The sequence below is a fragment of the Octopus bimaculoides genome, chromosome 11, assembly GCF_046866305.1.
Source record: "Octopus bimaculoides isolate indiv1 chromosome 11, ASM4686630v1, whole genome shotgun sequence".
Lineage (NCBI taxonomy): Eukaryota > Metazoa > Mollusca > Cephalopoda > Octopoda > Octopodidae > Octopus > Octopus bimaculoides.
Window position 1 is genome coordinate 36,441,666 of NC_142938.1, and position 20,396 is coordinate 36,462,061.

General features: G+C 37.6%; 1 protein-coding gene across 1 annotated transcript in view; it reads left to right on the forward strand.

Annotated features, from left to right (window-relative positions):
• LOC106876981 (ribosome quality control complex subunit NEMF) overlaps positions 1-20,396 on the forward strand; it is a 119,267-nt gene that overhangs the window by 7,065 nt on the left and 91,806 nt on the right. The window contains exons 2-8 of the mRNA XM_089359819.1: positions 4,951-5,019; positions 6,778-6,880; positions 10,427-10,552; positions 10,678-10,823; positions 14,420-14,487; positions 15,422-15,511; positions 19,856-19,929. Of these exons, the coding sequence (XP_089215945.1) occupies positions 4,951-5,019; positions 6,778-6,880; positions 10,427-10,552; positions 10,678-10,823; positions 14,420-14,487; positions 15,422-15,511; positions 19,856-19,929 (676 nt within the window). The remainder of the gene's footprint in view (positions 1-4,950; positions 5,020-6,777; positions 6,881-10,426; positions 10,553-10,677; positions 10,824-14,419; positions 14,488-15,421; positions 15,512-19,855; positions 19,930-20,396) is intronic.

The window sequence follows — 20,396 nt, forward strand, 5'->3', positions numbered from 1 at the left end:
ACTGGTGTCGATTCATTTGACTTAAAATTCTTCAAGGTGGTGCCCCAGCATGACAGCAGTCTAATGACAGAAACAAATAAAAAATATGATAAGTATCCAACAAGAACAATATTACTTTATGAAATATTTTTGGCAAGGCTCCTCCAAAACAGCTTTGTGACTAAAAAAATTGGTCAATGGTATGTCAGAATTAATATTTTTGATTGTAAATGCAATCAACTGGGATAGTCTTCACTCTTACAATTAGCCAACCATTATTTATTCTCTGCAGAAAATGAACTTCAAGAGAAAACTGTAAAAGAGAGCAGTATCTATCATTCATCTTTTCTGCTAGAATTTCTGTTGTCCATTCCCTCATTACCACAGAATAGAACTGTTGAATGCAAGCTTTACAAAGTACCACTTCAATTCTATCAATTATAATCATAGAACAATTTGATAAACTGTTATGCATACTAATAATGATATTCACAAATGGCAAGTTTCACAATCTATATGTTATTTATTTAAAAATGAAAAAGCTTTTAAAGCCTAAAGTATATTTGGGCAGGCAGCAAAATAATGGTTGATGGTCAAAATTATTTTAATCAGAAAGGAACTGATCTTCTACCTCACTGTCTATTGAACAACATGCTATTAAAATTGTGTCAGGCCTCACAATCACTGATGTATTTTCTCCTGGAAATCTTAGATTCATAATATTGCAAAACTACATTCCAAAGATGAATTTTCCTCTTCAGAGGAAATATTTCATCCCTTCCCAGCCACATGGTTTTGGGTTCAGTCCCACTGTGTGACACCTTGAATGTCTCAGGCCAACCAAAGCTTGTGAGTGAATTTGGTAGATGGAAACTGAAAGAAGACCATCATATATATATATATTTCATTTTTGTATTTGATTTGCAAGATTCCTTATGTGAGTTCGTGTGTTGAAGCATATTCTGTTGTGTCTGGGGAGAGTCATTCTCTTTTAGTGCCTTATAATTTAACACACTCATCGGTAAAATTTCCACTTATTTCTTTTTTATTTTTCTAAAATTTTCCTTGTGTCTTGCAACCCAGACACAACAGTATATATATATATATATATATATATATATATATATATATACTTATACAGGGTGCATGGGTAAATTGTTGCCATTTTATATTTTTAATTTTGCACATGCACATTATTTGTTTTTAATTTTGTCAACTACACAATATAGTAGTTGAACACCATCTGTGAGAAAAACAGCACTATGACGCAATTCACTCTGCCAGAGATTTGGAAACGACATGCTGTACTGCTTGGCATTTGCACTGGAAGCTCCATTATGAACATTTCAGAGTGATAAAAATCAAACATCCAGTCAACATCATAGTGTTTGGAGTGACCACTAGTGATGGCGACATTATACCTTCATTTATCTTCCCACACAGCCTCAGACTCAACATGGAAGCCTACATCAAGTGCCTGGAGGGGGTAGTGCTGTCGTGGGCCAAGAGGGTGGCTGCTGGAAGACCCTGTGTCTGGCAACAGGATTCTGCACCATGCCACATAAGCAGGAGAACCCAGTCATGACTGTCAGACAATTTCTGTGACCATATCACCCATAACATCTGGTCACCTAACTCCCCAGACTGCAATCCCTTGATTATTACGTGTGGTGCTTCCTTTCTTTCGAGCTTACACATGTCTTTAGCAGTCACGGCCCATGTTTCACTGCTGTGTAGCATGGCAGTTTGCTCACACACATCATACAGTCTATCTTTCATGCTGAGCGAGAGGCCCTTTGTCACCAGTAGGGGTAGGGACTTTCTGAACTTTGCCCAGGCTATTCTTATACTAGTGCCAACACTCTCTGAGCATCCCCCCCCCCCCACTACAGACTTTGTCACCTAGGTAGCCGAAGCTATCAACTACTTCTAGTTTCTCCCCCTGGCATATGATGGAATCAGTTTTCTGAACATATGCAGTGTTTACTGCCCCTGTGCATCTGCCGCCCATGAAAGCTATCTTCCCGGTTAACCTTCCTTTGATGTTGCTGCACCTCTTATGCGTCCATAGCTTACACTGGGTAAGTTTCTACCCACACCTTTTCTACAGATTGAGCAGGACCATCTACTTGAAGGGGTTTGTGATGTGTTTGCCTTCCTACTTACTAGGACTTTGTCTCTCTCTCTCTCTCTCTCTATATATATATATATATATATAATGCAAAATGGGACAAGAACGCAAAACATCTAGACAGTTAGGTGATACAAGAAAGGAACAACAAAACATCCAGATAGATGATACAAAGAAAACAAAGACAGGTCATTTGGAGTTTTGTTTCCTCAGTCGAGATCCAGATTATCTTTGCAATTTTGGCTGGTTATTCTCGATATTGCTCCAATCTGGCCAGCCTCAAGGAAAAACTAAGCTAAGAGCATTAGATTCCTTGGAAGAAAGCAGCAAATGTATACAAAAACACTGTTACACAAATACAATAAAAATAACAGGACATAACAACAGATGTCTTTCGACTAAGGACGAATTAAATTAAGCTGGCGTGTATGGAAATAAGGCCTTACAGCAGGGATACAAGATTTCGCAGGCACAGGGAGGAATATCGATGTTGTACGCACAACGACCGGCCAAGAAAGACAGATCAGGCTTGGCCGAATGCCGGTCACGTGGGAAGAGAAGAGAGAGAGGTAGAGGCAGAGGGACAAAAGAATTTAGGAGGGGTGAGAAAAAATGACAGGAACACTGAAGTGAAAAGTGGAGGGAAAGTGAGCAAGAAGAGAAGGCAAGGAAATGTGAGCAAGGGGGAATGAAAGAACGAAGATTGGAATGAACGAATAAGGGTGAAGGGGCTGAGAGACAGAAATAGTCATGCACACACACACACATCTCTGTGTGCGTGTGTGTGTTAGTGTCTGTGTTTGTCCCCCAACCACTGCTTGACATCTGGTTTTGCTGTGTTTATGTTCCTGTAACTTAGTGGTTCAGTAAAAGAGACCTATAGAATTAAGTACCAGTCTTAAAAAGCAAGAATAAGTACTGAGTTTGATTCGTTTGACTAAAATTCCTCAAGGTGGTGTCCCAGCATGGCTGCAGTCTAATGACTGAAACAAAAGATAAAGATGTAAGATAACTGCTGATCCTCTCCAAAACTTAAATAAAACCCACAGTGGAATACTACTTCCACATCTTGAATGTTTGCTGCTAAACTGTATCACCTCTCCTCCCCACACTGTAAGCCATCAAAGACTCACAACCAACATTTCAACCTCTATGTCACAGACATGCTGTCTCCTCATCTTTTTACTGTTACTGAAACAACAGGCTCAGAGATAACCAGCTAACTGCATTGTGCCTTCACTCATTTCCACCTTATTCGTTACCCATTCTTAAAAATGGGTCTAATTAAACTTTTAAAGCAGTCTCTATGTTTTTGTGCTACAAAAGGTGTATGGCTTAGTGGTTAGGGTGTTTGGCACATGGTCGTAATGTTGTGTCATTGAGCAAGCAAGATACTTTATTTCACATTGCTCCTGCTGGCAAAAAATGAGTAGTACTTGTATTTCAAAGGGCCAGCCTTGTCAGATTTTGTGTCATGCTGAATCTTCCTGAGAACTACATTAAGGGTACATGTATCTGTGGAGTGCTCAGCCACTTGCACGTTAATTTCACGAGCAGGGTATTCCGTTGATTGGATCAATTGGAACCCTCATTATCGTAACTGACAGAGTGCCAGTCAACAGTTTTAAGAATTAAGCTAATTTCAGATAAATATCGGGATTAGAATTAAGCTGTTATAATCAGAGTATTACATAATCTTATGATATTTCGTTGATGTTAAATTTGGTCTTATGTTGACTATAAGTGGTGAAAACTTTTACTTGATCTCACATAGATACATGTGCACATTGTAATTTACTTGTATATAGATTACAATGTATATTTGTAGTTCCTATCATGACCAACACACTGAATATGTAAATCTGAACTATAAATATCTACCACGAATAGTAAAACTTGTATATATAAGTAGCAGAAACATTATAACTACCAGGAGAGTACTGTTTTTGATTGTTTTTACTTATTCAGCAATTTTCACAATTTTGCTAAGAGCTATGTCAGTATGTCATAAACACAGGTGTGGCTGTGTGGTAAGAAGTTTGCTTCTCAGCCACAAGGTTCCAGGTTCACTCCCACTGCATGGCATCTTGGGCAAGTGTTTTCTGCTATAGCCTTGGGCTGATCAAAGCCTTGTGAGTGGATTGGGTAGATGGAAACTGAAAGAAACCTGATGTGTGTTTGTCTGTGTGCGTGCGTGCGTGTGTGTGTTAGTGTCTACCACTTGACAGCCAGTGTTGGTGTGTTTATGTCCTGTACCTTAGCAGTTCAGCAGAAGAGACTGATAGAGTAAGTATCAGGCTTATAAAGAAAATAAATACTGGGGTTGATTCATTCGACTAAAATTCTTCAAAGTGGTACCCCAGCATGGTCGCAATCTAATGACTGATAAAAGATAAAGATGTGTTTTATCCCAGATATACTGTATAAAAATGATGTTTTCAAGTTTTGCCCTCATCACTCACTGGGTTTACTCTTTAACAATCACGTGTTTATACTTGTTTTTCAGCTTTATTATTATTCTTATTTTAGTGTCTTTTGTCTGAAATCTTTCGTCACACATCCTGTGACCTCTTCAGCAACTCTCTGTCCCATGTGTCTCCTCCTGTACTGTTTAGTCCATTCTGCCTACACCACAGACAGGCAGAATGGACTAAATAGCACAGGAGGAGACACATGGGATGGAGAGTCACTGGAGAGGTCACAGGATGTGTGACGAAAGATTTCCAGACAAGGGACACTAAGATAAGAATAATCACATGTTTACCCTTGAACAATTTACACCTGTTTATACTTTTACCTCTCTTTAGTTTTAATAAATGTTTTCTTTTCCTTTTTTTCAGACTATTGTCTCTGAGAGTTATTAATGTTTATGATGTTGACCACAAAACATATTTAATTAAATTATCATTGTGAGTATTATTTCTTCACTGACGTTTGCTTTCATTTCTATTATTTTAATAGAATAATAAAATTGAAATATATATATTTTTACCTCAATATGAAATTTTATATATTTTTACCTCAATATGAAATTTTATATATTTTTACCTCAATATGAAATTTTATATATTAATTACTTTTTGAAATCAAATTTTTAATTTTGGAATTGTACTTACTTGGCAAGTAACTTTATGTGAAATAGTATATTGAAATTGGAACAGCTACATCTTGGAAAAATCATAATAGTAATTTAAAACACATACAGTTACATTCACTTTTGTTTATCTCTTGATAGCTGAAACTGGAGTTTGGTGCAGCTCTGTTGCTCACTGGAACCAGTCAAACTGTCCGACCCATGCCAGCATGGAAAATGGATGCTCAACGATGATGAGTATTGAGAATATGTAAAAGTTTTGTAATCCATCAATGACCTGGTCAGTGGCATGGAACTATGTCAGTTTTCAGGTCATACATGAATAACCAAATGTTTTTACACTTTATAGTATACAGTAGGTGCAGACGTGGCTGTGTGGTAAGAAATTTGCTTCCCAATCACATGGTTCAGGTTCAGTCCCCCTGTGTGAAATTTTGGGCAAGTGTCTTCTACTATAGCCTCAAGCCAACCCAAGCCTTGTGAGTGGGTTTGGTAGACAGAAACTGAAAGAAAGCCTGTTGTATGTGTGTCTGTGTTTGTCCCCCACCACCACTTGACAACGGGTGTTGATTTGTTTATATCCCTGTAACTTAACAGTTCAGCAAAAGAGATTAAACAATAAGTAACTGTCTTTAAAAAAAAACAAATTAGCATTGGGGTTGATTTGTTCAACTAAAATTCTTCAAGGCAGTGGCCCAGCATGGCTACAGTCTAATGACTGAAACAGATAAAAAGTAATACCATAATATACACTTCACATACACTATTATAGCATACAACACTATAATATACAATACTATAGTACACAATATTTATAAAATCACAGAAGTGAATGTAAAGGTATATGTGTGTGTTTTAAAATTCGGAACTTTTAGAGCAAAACGTGTTAGTGGATAAGGTTGCAAACTCATTGAATAAATTCACTGTTGCTATTGTATTCTGTATCTAGGTAGAAACTATACTTCTGTAAGCTTGGCTCACGTAACTGTCAAAAATAGGGACTGCATTTTCTGGAAAATTGTAATACATTGATATCTTTCAAGGAGGTGACTTATTTCTCTTCTGTTGAATACCATGAAACTAGAGTTAAAGCATCAAAAATCTCTTGAGAGTTTGGGAATATTTAAATTTAGAAAAATAAAAGATATCTTCTGCATGATTAAAATGAGGCCTTTCATTGCTATTTTTGTTTTCTATTTAAATATTGTTTACTTTAGACTTTAACAGATCATTACTTGTGTGATAATACTACAGTCTAGTAATGTTAGTAACTTTTCATTTTACTAAGTTTTCTGAATTTAATTTATGAGTATTCAATGTTGATTTTTGGTATTAATAAGTACCAGTAATATACTAAGTTAATTCAGTTTATTGCATTTCTCACAAAATAATTTTGTAATTTCTCACTTAGAAAATCATTATTTTTTTTAGTTTAAAACTGGACAAATTCCAAACTATTTCTTTAATATTGTAAAATTATTTTCTTAATGAATAGATTGAAGAAATCAAACATTAAACATTTCAAAATACAATTTGAATAAATAATCTACTTTTTACTGTTTTATTTCCTTAGACCTGACAACAAAGCAGTTTTGGTTATTGAATCTGGCATCAGAATACACAGCACTGAATTTGAATGGCCCAAACATGTGGCTCCCTCTGGATTTGCTATGAAGGTTATTTTAGATTTTAAAGTTTCTGAAAGTATTTGTAATTTTCTTACTAGAATAGTAAAGAATGATTTGGTTGTTTCCTTCTCATTTTGTTTATATTTAATCCTTTAGCATTCAGGTTACTCTGTCAAATATAATCTTTATTTATTCACATTGTTTTGAATTAATCATGCATTATCTCATTATTTTGATGATGTGACTATATTTTTAGAATGACATTATAGGCTAGGTGTGAGAGATTTGATCTAGCCAGTATGAACCTAAAACAGGTAAAATGTTTTGGCTGGATATAGCTGGTTTAAATACTAAAGGATTAAACCATGTTTTGATTAGAATATTCTCTTTAAAAATGGTGTGGGGGAATTATGGTTGGGCAGGTATCATGATGAGATACAGCTTTCTGCTATAGGTAGCAAGATCACTTTAGTAATAGCAAGTGTTATATTAGCTTTCAGTGCTGAATTCAACTCGTTTCCATGAATCTGAAGAAAGTAAATGAAGACACCTGCAGTTTATCCTCTCTTAAATAACTGCATAGAGATGAAAATCTTTAGTGATGCTACAATCATCATCATCATCATCATCACCGTTTAACGTCCGCTTTCCATGCTAGCATGGGTTGGACGATTTGACTGAGACTGGTGGACCAGGAGGCGACACCAGGCTCCAATCTGATTTGGCAGAGTTTCTACAGCTGGATGCCCTTTTATTTATTTTATATTGCACATTTGACCTTTCCTAACAATCTCATAACACAGCAGAGTCTACTTTAGAAAGACTGGCTTTCCTCATAAAAACTTCAAAATAATTCAGTTCTGGACAATTACTCACCATGTATGGTATTCAAGTGAGACCCACAATAAAATATTGCTCTCACATCTGGTCTCACAGAAGTGTTGTCTCCTCACTGATTCTTCTGTTACCACAATGGTCTCCATTTATCAAACCTGATCAATTTCATGCCACCATCACTCTTTCCCACACATCTCTCCTTTTATCAGCATCATGTTTTCTTGTGGTTGCCTATTTGTTTTATTTTAATAGCTTGATCAGAAGAGGATGGGCAGTGCTTGTAACACTTCTCAAGACCTCTGAGACTGTAGGAGGAAGGGAGGAAGTAATTCTCATGTCACAGGTCTGGTCTGAGTGCTTGGAGGATCCAAAGTAGGTAATAAACCAGGCATTGGATAAAGTATATCACCCAAGAAAAGAAGACTCTCTCTCTGATAAACTCCCACAGTTTCTGTCTTCCAAATATCACTCATGAGACACTGGTCAACCCTACCTAGATACATGGCTGTGAGCTTAACCTAGAATTCATGTAATTGTGAATCAAATGTCTTAGCCAATTAACTGTGATAGTTAACTGACCTTCAACATTTACATAGTTTTCTTCTATATTGTTTTTTTTTAAAATTTAGTTTCTGTCATGATTTGTGAACAATAATGTGATTGGCCACAAGTTTCCAGATTGGCCACAAGTTATGTGGTGACCTCACTAGTGCTGGTGCTGGTGCCAGGAAAAATACAGAGGGTCTAGGATTTCCCCTGACCCACTTCCTAAGGAGTGGGATAAACGAAACTTGGCATAATTATTAGTCCTCTATATAGCTACCACAAATAGTGACACACTTCTCCCATCATTTTAAGCAACTGTGAAGACCTTGTCTGTATAGAAGTCGGTAGACTATACCTCAGAAATAAGTTCATCATCATCCAAAAAGTGCTTCCTCTTCAAAAAAGACTTGATGGTTGGAAAGAGGTGGAAATTAGATTGTGCGAGTTTGGTAGTGTAGGGGATAATGTAGGATTTTGTAGCTGCAGGAGTGTGCTTTCATCTGTGCAACATACACATTGTGAACTGGGGTTTTGTCTTGGAGGAGGCAGACTCCTTTAGTCAGTATGCTATGCCTCTCTGCTTTGATGGTGTCCCGCAATTTCTGTGGCAGAGAAGCATAATATGCCCCATAAATTGTGGTGCCCTTTGCCAGAAGATTCATCATCACTACTCCAAGCTGGTCCAAAAAGATTGAGCATCACCTTACCTGCTGGGGGTTGGACATGCGCCTTCTTTGGCAGTGGTGAATTATCATGCTTCCATTGCTTTGACTGAACTCTCAGGAGCATAGTGATAGACCCAAATTTCATCCTGTGTGATAAGTCTGCTGAAAAAGTCCTCCTCGTTTTCTTGGCACATTACCAAAAGAGCCTGGGAGCAATTGACTTGTTCCTGTTTCTGAAAAGGTGTAGCATCTGGGGAATCCATCATGCAGCCAACTTCCACATGGGCAGATGGTTGTGAATAATTTTTTCCATGGACTTATCTTCACTTCTTGGGCTAATTGCTGAATAGTTATGCAGTGATCTTCCAAAATGGTGGCTTCCACTTTATGGATGGTGTCGTCATCAATGGCAGAATGTGGTTGTCCAGGAATAGGAGCAGTTTCCCCTGATGTCCAACCACATTTGAACTGGCGATGCCACTGCTTGACTACGGTGTGTGATGGTGCATTGTCACCATAAACTTCTTTCAACACTCCTTGTATATATAGTACACTCCATAAAGTGCTTGGAGTTAGGAAGCGCAACCATCCATAGAAACCATATGAAAACTGGTCCTCTAACATGGATCTTGTTGACCTGTTGAAGCCATGCCAACATGGAAAGCAGACAAAATGACGATGATGATAGCTTCATTTGCATTTGAGTTTCCTAAAAAGAGATTTATATTTCTCTCTCTGCACAGCCTCCCCACTTGAAATACTTTCTCTATATTCATACTCTGTTCTTCCCTTTACATCGATGGGACCTTCCAACTTCTCCTTCTCTTACTGCTCTTGTTGCACTCACCCACTGCTTTCCCATCCTCTGTCTCTTTTTCTCATACTCCTCTTCCCAGAGCTTTCATGTTTTCTTTCATGTTCCCTTTTCCTTACACCTTTTCATATAATGTTTTTCCCACCTTCATAATCCACCTTACCACTCTGTTGCTTTCTCATTAACCAATCTCTTCTCTTTCCCTAATCCCTTTCATAATCTCTCCCTTCACTTCCTCTCTTTCACACCTATAAATTTGTTACTGTCATCATCACTTTATCCTCTCTCATTTTCCCACCTAGAATCATCATACACTCTTGCCTATTCTTCTACAGTTATACAGACCCCTTTTAGACCCGTAGCCTTGCAAGTTGCAAAAAAAAAAAACACTCAGTATACTTTGTGAAGTAGTTGACATTAGGAAGCCATATAAACATTGCTAAAAATCAAACATTGGAGCTTGACACAGTTGTCTGAGGAACTCTTTTACCTTCCATCAATACAAATAAATCAATAGTAACATTCAAAAAAATCTCACTCTTTATTTAAGCAATAAGTGAATATTTGTAAATACGAAATAAAAAATGCAAAAACATCTGTTTTTAATTATAAACATACAAAATTCACAGAAATAATGAAAATAATAAATTAATGATATTTTATGACAATGATGACATTTTAAAGATTGGTAACATATTTAATCAGGTATTTTATATACTTCTCTATTCACAGCTTCGGAAACATCTCCGGGGTCGTCGTTTGGAGGCTGTGCATCAGCTTGGCATCGACCGAGTTGTTGATTTACAGTTTGGTTCATCAGAAGCAGCTTACCATGTAATATTAGAGATGTATGATCGTGTAAGGCAATTAAATTTTTTCCTTATTCTTTCACTTAGTTTCTTTGTTGGCTTTTCATGTAGTCAATTTTGTTTTTTACTGGCTGGGTTGTCAGTCATGGTTTTCAATTTTTTTCTTTTTTCTAGGGAAATATTGTTTTAACAGATTATAATTATGTTATCTTAAATATTTTGCGGCCTCGGTCCAATGAGAGTGAAGATGTAAAGCTAGTCGTTCGAGAGAGATACCCAGTTAGCAGTGCCAAGCAATATGAACCTATTGAACGTGAAAAGTAAGGTTATCTTTGTTTCTTTACACTATAGACTGCTATTTCTACTTGTGCATTGTTGAATTGATGTGTCATTGATTAGCTTATAAGAAAAAAACAAAAACAAAAAATTACTGTAATATCTTGTAATATGATTGGATTTAGGAATTGATGATTTCATCAATATGTAGTGATTGAAAGAAGTATATAGTGTGGAGTGTTTTCATGTTGCTTATTTGTAATCAGTTGATTCTCCTGTTTCCTTGTGAGTATGAAGTCAATTTCACTTGTGTATTCACCTGATCGATGGGTGATCAAGTATCTTGAAAGTAGTGTTGCAAAAGGCTACATTATTTGCATCACAGAACTGCAGGAATCTCAATAATTATTTTCTGAACCATATCTATGACCTCTCCATAACATGCTGGAGTAGCTATCATGGTATTGCTTAACTTGTCCAACAAAATCTCTGGTCATGATAACCAGATTGCCATCATTTGTTATTGATATATTAGGTTGTCAAGAAAATTCTTGTGGTTTTTAACCTTTAAATTCAGATGCACATATCTTGGCTCAAACAAAACTTTATTAATTGAAATAAACACCATCAGAATCAACACACTTTTGCCAATGCGAGACAAGTTTATTTACTTTTGCCAACGCGAAACAAGTTTATTTATACCAGTAGCGTAAAAATCTTGAGTTCTGGTGGCAATGAAGTTGTTGAAAGCGTTTTTGGCATTGTCTTGGTTTTTGAAGTATTTCTCATGCAGGAAGTTGTCGAGATGCTTGAAAAAGTGGTAGTCGGTAGGTGAGAGGTCTGGTGAGTATGGTGGATGAGGCAGAGATTCATAGCTCAATTCGTTCAACTTCTGCAGGCAGAGTCAGTTGTGCAGCTGAGCGTTGTCGTGGAGAAGAATTGGTCCTTTTCTATTGACCAATGTTGGCTGTTGTTGTCGGAGTTTCTTATGCATTTCATTCATTTGCTGACAGTACTTCTCCCCCGTAATGGTTTTGCCTGGATCCAAAACGCTGTGATGGATGAGACTGGCTGCAGGCCACCAAACAGTCACCATGACCTTCTTTTGGTGCAACTTTAGCTTTGGGAAGTGCTGTGGAGCTTCGTCGGCATCCAACCACTGAGCTGAGCGTCGCCGGTTGTCGTAAAGAATCCTCTTTTCATTGTAAGTCACAATCTGGTTGAGAAATGGGTCGTTCTTGTTGTGTAAAAGAAGGGAAGATGACACTTCAAAACGGCGTTTTTTTTGGTTGTCGTTCAGTTCGTGCGGCATCCATTTCTCAAGTATTTTTGTTTTTCCAATCTCTTTCAAGTGGTTGGAAATTGTTGTATACGTTACATCTAATTCAGAAGCTAGCTCTCAAACGGTTGTGTGTGGATTGGCTTCGACTAAGGCTCTTAGTTGATCGTTGTCAACATCTGATGGCCGACCACTACGCTTGTCATCTTCAAGACTCTCATCACCGCTATGAAATTTCTTGAGCCACCATTGTGCTGTACGTTCATTAGTGGTTCCTGGGCCAAATGCATCGTTGATATTGCGAGCTGTTTCAGCAGCTTTTCAGCCTAGCTTGAACTGAAATAAGAAAATAAGTACTTTCTTGACGACCTAATAATTTGCACTAGGCCTCACAGAAAAGGTCCTTTTATCCACTAGTTAGTTTTGATTCAGGGATCACTGGGGCTGTCATGTTATCCATGACTTGCCTAAGCTTCATTATTCTGTTACTTCAGGTATCCCACATGGTTGGTTATTAAGTGTCTTCTATTATGGTGTTTGGTTGACCAATGCCTAGTGAGTGGATTTGGTTGACAGAAATTGAAAGAAACCTATTGTTTACATACACACACACACAGTGTGTGTGTGTGTGTATGTATGTACATATATGTGTGTGTGTTAGTTTATGTCTCCTTGACATCACATGATAGTTGTGAATGAGCCCACAGTCACATAAGCAATATTGTTTGTTTCCAATGTCCCATAAAAACATATGTCTATGGAGAAATATTTCCTTGCTTGAAAACAGGCAACAGTTGGTGACAGGAAAGGCATCCGGCCATAGAAAACCTGTTTCAACAAATTCTGTCTGACCCATGCAAGCACAGAAAAGTGGACATTAAAACGATGAGGATGATCATATTTCATGCTTGTGAGGTATCTGATTAAGGCTTCCAACCATCTAATTTCTTGTACACAGAACATATCTAGTTGCCTCATATCAGCACCTCTACAATCTCTCAAAATCTACCTTTTATTGTACTAAAACTGCTAGTGGAATCCCTGAGTTTTGTAACTGTATGTATACATGACAGACTGGGTAAACAGAAATTTCAGTCTTCAGATTTCATGTAGTGCTGATAATCAGATGTTTTCTCTTCCAGAGTTAGGGGTGAAAAGCATCATAACAAACATAAGCATTCATCATCATCATCATCATCGTTTAACGTCCGCTTTCCATGCTAGCATGGGTTGGACGATTTGACTGAGGACTGGTGAAACCGGATGGCAACACCAGGCTCCAATCTAATTTGGCAGAGTTTCTACAGCTGGATGCCCTTCCTAACGCCAACCACTCAGAGAGTGTAGTCGGTGCTTTTACGTGTCACCCGCACGAAAACGGCCACGCTCGAAATGGTGTCTTTTATGTGCCACCCGCACAAGTCAGTCCAGGGGCACTGGCAACGGTCTCACTCGAAAATCCTACGGGAGCCAGTCAGGCGGTACTGGCAACGGCCACGCTCAAAATGGTGCATCTCATGTGCCACCCGTACAAGAGCCAGTCCAGGGGCACTGGCAACGATCTTACTTGGCTTGCCGGGTCTTCTCAAGCACAGCACATTTCCAAAGGTCTCGGTCAGTAGTCATCGCCTCGGTGAGGCCCAATGTACGAAGGTCTTGCCTCACCACCTCAGCCCAGGTCTTCCTGGGCCTACCTCTTCCACGGGTTCCCTTAACTGTTAGGGTGTGGCACTTTTTCACGCAGCTATCCTCATCCATTCTCACCAAATGTCCATACCAGCGCAATCATCTCTCTTGCACACCACAACTGATGCTTCTAATGTTCAGCTTTTCTCTCAAGATACTTACACTCTGAGGGGTATTCACATTGACATTACACATCCAACGGAGCATACTGGCTTCATTCCTTGCGAGCTTACGTATGTCCTCAGCAGTTACAGCCCATGTTTCACTGCCATGTAGCATGGCTGTTCGTACGCATGCGTCATACAGTCTGCCTTTTACTCTGAGTGAGAGTCCCTTTGTCGCCAGCAGGGGTAAGCATTGATGTTGTTATATTTGCTAATATATCATTTATATGAACTTAGAGTATAGAAATAAAAGATAGATCACTCAGTAATCAACAGTAATATTTATTGATCATCATCATCATCATCGTTTAACATCTGCTTTCCATGCTAGCATGGGTTGGACGATTTGACTGAGGATTGGTGAGCCTGGTGCAGCCATCTGGTTTGCCAGTCCTCAGTCAAATCGTCCAATCCATGCTAGCACGGAAAGCGGACGTTAAATGATGATGATTTGCATAATATACCTCACACGGGAAACTCAGAATATAGCAACATATTATTAATATTTCAGAATTTACTCCATTCTTAAGGAATCCAAAAATGGAAACCTACTCAAACGGACACTACTTCCTGCAACTGGTAATTATTTTTATTTTTTACTTCAGTATTGGGACAAATGTTGTTGTAAAATTTTTTGTTCTAACATTGTTTCCTAAATTTCTGCATGATAGAATGCCTTTTCAGCAGTCTGTGGTGGTTCCTGACCTGATCAGTACTAGATAGTGTTCCATTTGAAATATTAACAATACCTGTATCTTTCCTTTGTATCAACTCTTATAATATTTTGTCTGAATTACACTCATGGCACATGATGTGAATAAAGAATGGTTGTGAAGTTAAGGGTGCAAGATTACTACCTACATAATTTGTAGGCCTCACACATTTAATATCAAGACATGATTTAGCACCATCACTTTGTCTTTAGGTACCTTTAGTAGACCTCACTCTGTTGTGAGTGTTTGGACCAGATCTCTGGTTTTGTACTGTTTTCCTTGCAGGTGTTCAAGCTGGACATTATGACATCAGTCTCACATATCTGAGTCTGAGAAGACCTTCAAGGATTACAAGCACCCCTTACCTTATGAACTTAAAAAAAAAATCTCCAAGACATCATTGTTTGCTGAATCATTTCTACTGTAACTACTGGGTTGTGCTCATGATAAAAGTCACATGTATTGGTTTATCATTAAATGATTAAGTAAAGATTCACTCTTTGCTATGATTGAATAGATAATAGTAAAAGGAACATTCTACAGTAAAATGAATTCTTCAATGATATACAAATGTTCAAATTGGCTAAAGTCAACTCATCTATGCTAGCATATAATTAAATTTAATTTTACCTTAAAAGGACCATAGTGCAAGGTATTTATAATGAGTTACAAAACAGTCCAAACACAAATGTATGTGTTGTCATAGAAAATTGAGCTAATGTTTAGTCATAAGAAATCATTAATATTTTCAAGCTTAAATAAGTATTTTTTATTTATGTGTGTTTCTTTTTTCTTAACAGATTTTGGCCCTGCTCTTATAGAGCATTGTCTTCTAAGTGCAGGATTTAGTGATGGTGTCAAAATTAATGATGGCTTCCACATAGATACAGGTGGGTTTATCAGTTTATATATAGTTATGTGTATGTGTGTAACCACACCAATGTCTTGTTTTGTGCTACCTCTGTGGACAAAACCTTGTTATACTGGAGTTTAATTTTAGTTTCAAATTTTGGCACAAGGCCAACAATTTTGGGGGAGGAGCTAAGTCAGTTACATCGATCCCAGTGCTCAACTGGTACTTATTTTATTGACTCTGAAAGGAATGAAAGGCAAAATCGACCCCCAGCAGAATTTGAACTTAGAACATAAAGATGGATGAAATGCCATTACACATTTTCCCCTTCATGCTAACGATTCTGCCAGCTTGTTGCCTTGTTTAATTTTGCAGCAATTTAACAATCAGAAATTACTAAAATCTCCCATTCTCATTGCATGACCAGCCCTAGAACTTTCTGCTTAAATATAAACTTCCTTATAAAGAACCATCTTGTTACATGCACAAAAGCAAGCAATCAGCCAGTCACTATGATCTGCTTTTGTGTTTTAGTGTGTTTGCTCATGCTACATCACATTGTGTTACTATTTGTAATTTCTTAAAGTACAGCAGTTAAAATAAAAAAAAATGAATGAAGTAACTTTTATTTCATGTCATTAACCCTTTAGCATTCTGATTATTTGTCAAATGTAATGCATATTTGCACATTATTTTGAATTAATCATGCATTATTTTGTGGCTTAGAGATTTCAATGATGTTGTATATTTTTAGAATTACATTGTAGGGGAAGTATGAGATGCCTAATCTGGCCAGTTTGAACATAAAACTGTTAGAATATTTGGGTCAGATATAGCCAGTCCAACCCATGCTAGACTGTCAAATGGCACTTTTGTGTCTGCAGTTGGTCTTGAACCAGTAACAACCCTCAGGAACACTTTCAGGCCAAGGACTTCAGGAAGTTATACATAGTAGTCCTCAGCCTGACAGTGCTTTGGGACAGATTAGCCAGCTCATTTTCATTGACACCCAGCGTCTTCTTGACAATGGCATCATTCTTCCTACCTAACTGTCATGCCTTACTCCAATTATTATCCGATCAGACTGGAGTCTCAGCTCTTCAGCTGGCTTCTTGTGGAAGGTCCAGCTACTGCCAGTACCTTCTGGCTGTCTGGAGTATCATCATGCACTCAACACTCTTAACTAGTTGAAAATAAGATTGATTGGAGTTCTATCCCAGCAATTTATGAAATAGTAACAGAGGAAGAAGAATGATGCCATTGTCAGGAAGACTCTGGATGTCAATGAAAATGAACTGGCTAATCTGTCCCAAAGCACTGTCAGGCTGAGGACTACTATGTATAACTTCCTGAAGTCCTTGGCCTGAAAGTGTTCCTGAGGGTTGTTACTGGTTCAAGACCAACTGCACAGACACAAAAGTGCCATTTGACAGTCTATTCAAGATGCAAGCAGAGTGACAAAGCCATCTACCTGCACTCTTTTAGTATTCAGCCATGAGCATCAACATTCATCATTCATATGCATCCAAACCAATGGAGTCTTCTCTCTTGCATGCTGCATTTGATTCCTCTTATGCCCAACATTTCTCTCAATACATTTGCACTTTGTTGTACATACGCACGCACTGATGTTGCACATCCAGTGGTGCATACTGCCTTCATTTCTCTCCAGTCTACACGTGTCTTCCACATTCAGAGCCCATGTCTCACTATCATGGAGGATAGCTGTTCACAAACAAGCATCATACAATCTACCTTTCACTCTGAGAGAGAGAGTCCTTTTGTTGCCAACAGAGATAATAGCTCTCTGAACTTCCTCCATCCTATTCTTATTCTAGAAAGAATACTTTCAGAGCATCCTCTACCATTGCTAATTTGGTCACCTATGTAACTGAAACTATCTACAAGAGTACCTCCTGGACATTTGAGAGAGTCTAAGTGTGCTCTTCGTGCTTATTGTTCCTGCACATCTTCCACATACAAAGACAACTTTATCTGTTAATCTACTTGTGATTCCACTGCATCTCTTATGTGTCCATAGCTTACACTGGATGCAGTGAATGGAATTCCAACTCCTTTCCTACATATTGAGCAGGGCCATTTACCTGACGGGAAGAGAGTCTTATCTTCTTTCTTGCTAACAACAACTTTGGTCTTTGCTAGATCAACTTTAAGGCCGTTTGATTTCCAGGTTTTGCTTCTATACCTGGAATTTCTTCTCCAATTCTGTTACTGATTCTGCAATAAGAGCAAGGTCATCAACATAAAGTTGTTTCCACAAGCATCCAGTTTTGAATTCCTCTGTTATGGCTTGGAAAACTATAATGAATGAGTGGGCTGAGAACTGAACCTTATTGAACTCCTACTTGTATGGTAAATTCATCACTGTATTTGTGGCTGACTCTCACCTTACTGACAACTCTACTGTACATGGCTTGTATAGCTCTAACAAGCCACTCCTCTACTTAGAGACCACCAGATAACTGAGTGGGTGATTCTGTTGAAAGTTTTCTTCAGATTGATGAAAGCTAAGTACAATGGCTTACTTTTGGCCAAATACTTTTCCTGCAGTTGTCTCACTAACAAGATAGCATCTGTGGTACTTCTCCCAGGTCAAAAACCAAACTGCATCTCATCTAGTTTAATTCTATTTCCTAATCAATTGAGCTATAACCTTCTTAGTAACTTTCATGATCTGGTCTAACAGTCTCTTACTTCTGTAGTTGTTTCTATCTAAGGTATCACTTTTACCCTTGTAGCAGCTAACTATAATACTACTACACCAGTCATTGGGGATAGTGCCTCCCTGAATAACCTGATTAACTATATGGGTGACTAGGCTGTATCCTACACCATCGGATATTTTAATCATCTCAGCAGTGATTCCTGATGGCCCAGGAGCTTTCCCTGACTTCATATCCTTAATTGTCTTATCTATTATGCTGCTATCAACTCTGATGGCTGGTCCCTCAATTGGTTTGATATTTGAAAGACTCTCCTTCTCCTATTCATTTTCCACATTTGGTAACCTTTAATAGTGGCACTTCCACGAATCTTTTTTGTCTGAGTCACTAAGTGTATCATCATCATTTTTCATTAAACTTGTATATTTCCTGTTTTTTTTTACCTCATTCAATTTTCTATGTAAACTTTATAATATTAGTCTTTGTAATTTTCTTCCCCATATGTCACCCTGGTGACAAATACCAAGAATTGGTAGAATTGTTATGGCATTGGAAAAAGTACTTTATGATATTTGTTCCAGTTCTGAGTTCAAATCTCTCTGAGGTCAGCTTTGTCCTTCATCCCTCCAGGATTGATAAAATAAAGTATTGATTAATTACTAGGGTTGATGCATTGACTAACCCCATCTCCTCAAAATAGCTGACTTTGTGACAAAATCAGAAATAGTTTTAGAGCAATGAATTACCAGAATTGTTAGAGCATTGCAGTATTTGTTCTGACTCCTTATGTTTTGATTTCAAATCTTACCAAAGTCAACTTTGCCTTTCATTCATTTAAGGTTGATATAAATATCAGTCAAAAACTGGGGTTTGATGGTAATGAGTAATCCTTTTCCTGCAAAGTTGCTGGCCTTGTGCCTAAATTAGAAACCATTTTTATGTTCAAATATTTTGTACACTGTGTGAATGATGATGATGATGATGATGTCCACTTTTTATCCCATCTTTCCTCCTCTATTCCCTTTCTTCTCATTATAAACTGCCATTGTAATTTCATCGGATGAAATGCTTTGCAGTATTTGTTTTGACTCTTCCCATTCTGAGTTCATATCCTGCCAAGGTCAACTTTACTTTTTATCCTTTTGGACTGGGTTAGGGGAAGGGAGCTGATAAAATAAAGTAGCAGTCTAGTACTGCTAACAATGGTATTGACTGAACCTCTCTCCTCAAAATTGCTACCTTTGTGCTTAAATCAAAAACCATTATTATTGTTAATGTTGTAACTGAGGGTGTGATGCTGAATTCTTAAGGACTGTGTCCTCTTCCTGCTAGGGTATATATTTTACTTTCTAACCTTTGAAAATTGATAAAATTGTACTAGTAAAGTACTTGTCTCAATGTGAAAAATTTTTTCTACTCTAGGCACAAGGCCTGAAATTTTTGGAGAGGGGGGGGGCCCAGTCAATTAGATTGACTTCAGTACACAATTGGTACTTAATTTATCAACCCTGAAAGGATGAAAGGCAAAGTCGACCCCAGCAGAATTTGAACTCAACGTTTCTACCAGTTTGCCGCCTTCTCAGTGTGAAAAATCATCATTATTATTGTTACTACGATAATGATATTATTTCAATACATCCCTTCCAATTAAGTAACTGCTTGTTAATATGAGTTGATTTTTTTCCCCTACTTTTTAGATTTTGACAAATTGATGAATGCTTTAGAAAAAGCTGCTGAACTGTTTCAAAATCTCTCAACACAGAAGACTAAGGTTTGCATTAACCAAACTTTCAGACCTTAAATTTTATTTTTCTTCAATCTGACTTTTATAAGCTTTATATCTTAATTATCATCATATTAGTGATATAATGAAAACCACAAATGACTGAGTATTGTATCTGTGGCCAATGCACTTCCCTTTCAGATGGCTCTGACTACTTGTGTCAATATAGGCACTATGGACTGTACAGCTTTGCTCTAAGCATTGCAGCACTGTATAATTGATGAGCTTTTTATAGGCTTACACTACTTAGCTGAAATCCTCTTGGAATGATGCAGGTTTTATTTGATTCATTTTATATGGTCAATAATGATGAAGTCGTTAAGTGGTACCTTTTTCAATCAGTGGAATATATAGTAGAATCTAAACTATCATTCAGAGAAATTATTGATTTTATTTTTAAAGTTAGTATGGAGATTGTGTGAAGATGTGTGGGCTAGTGGTGAGGGTGTTGGGTT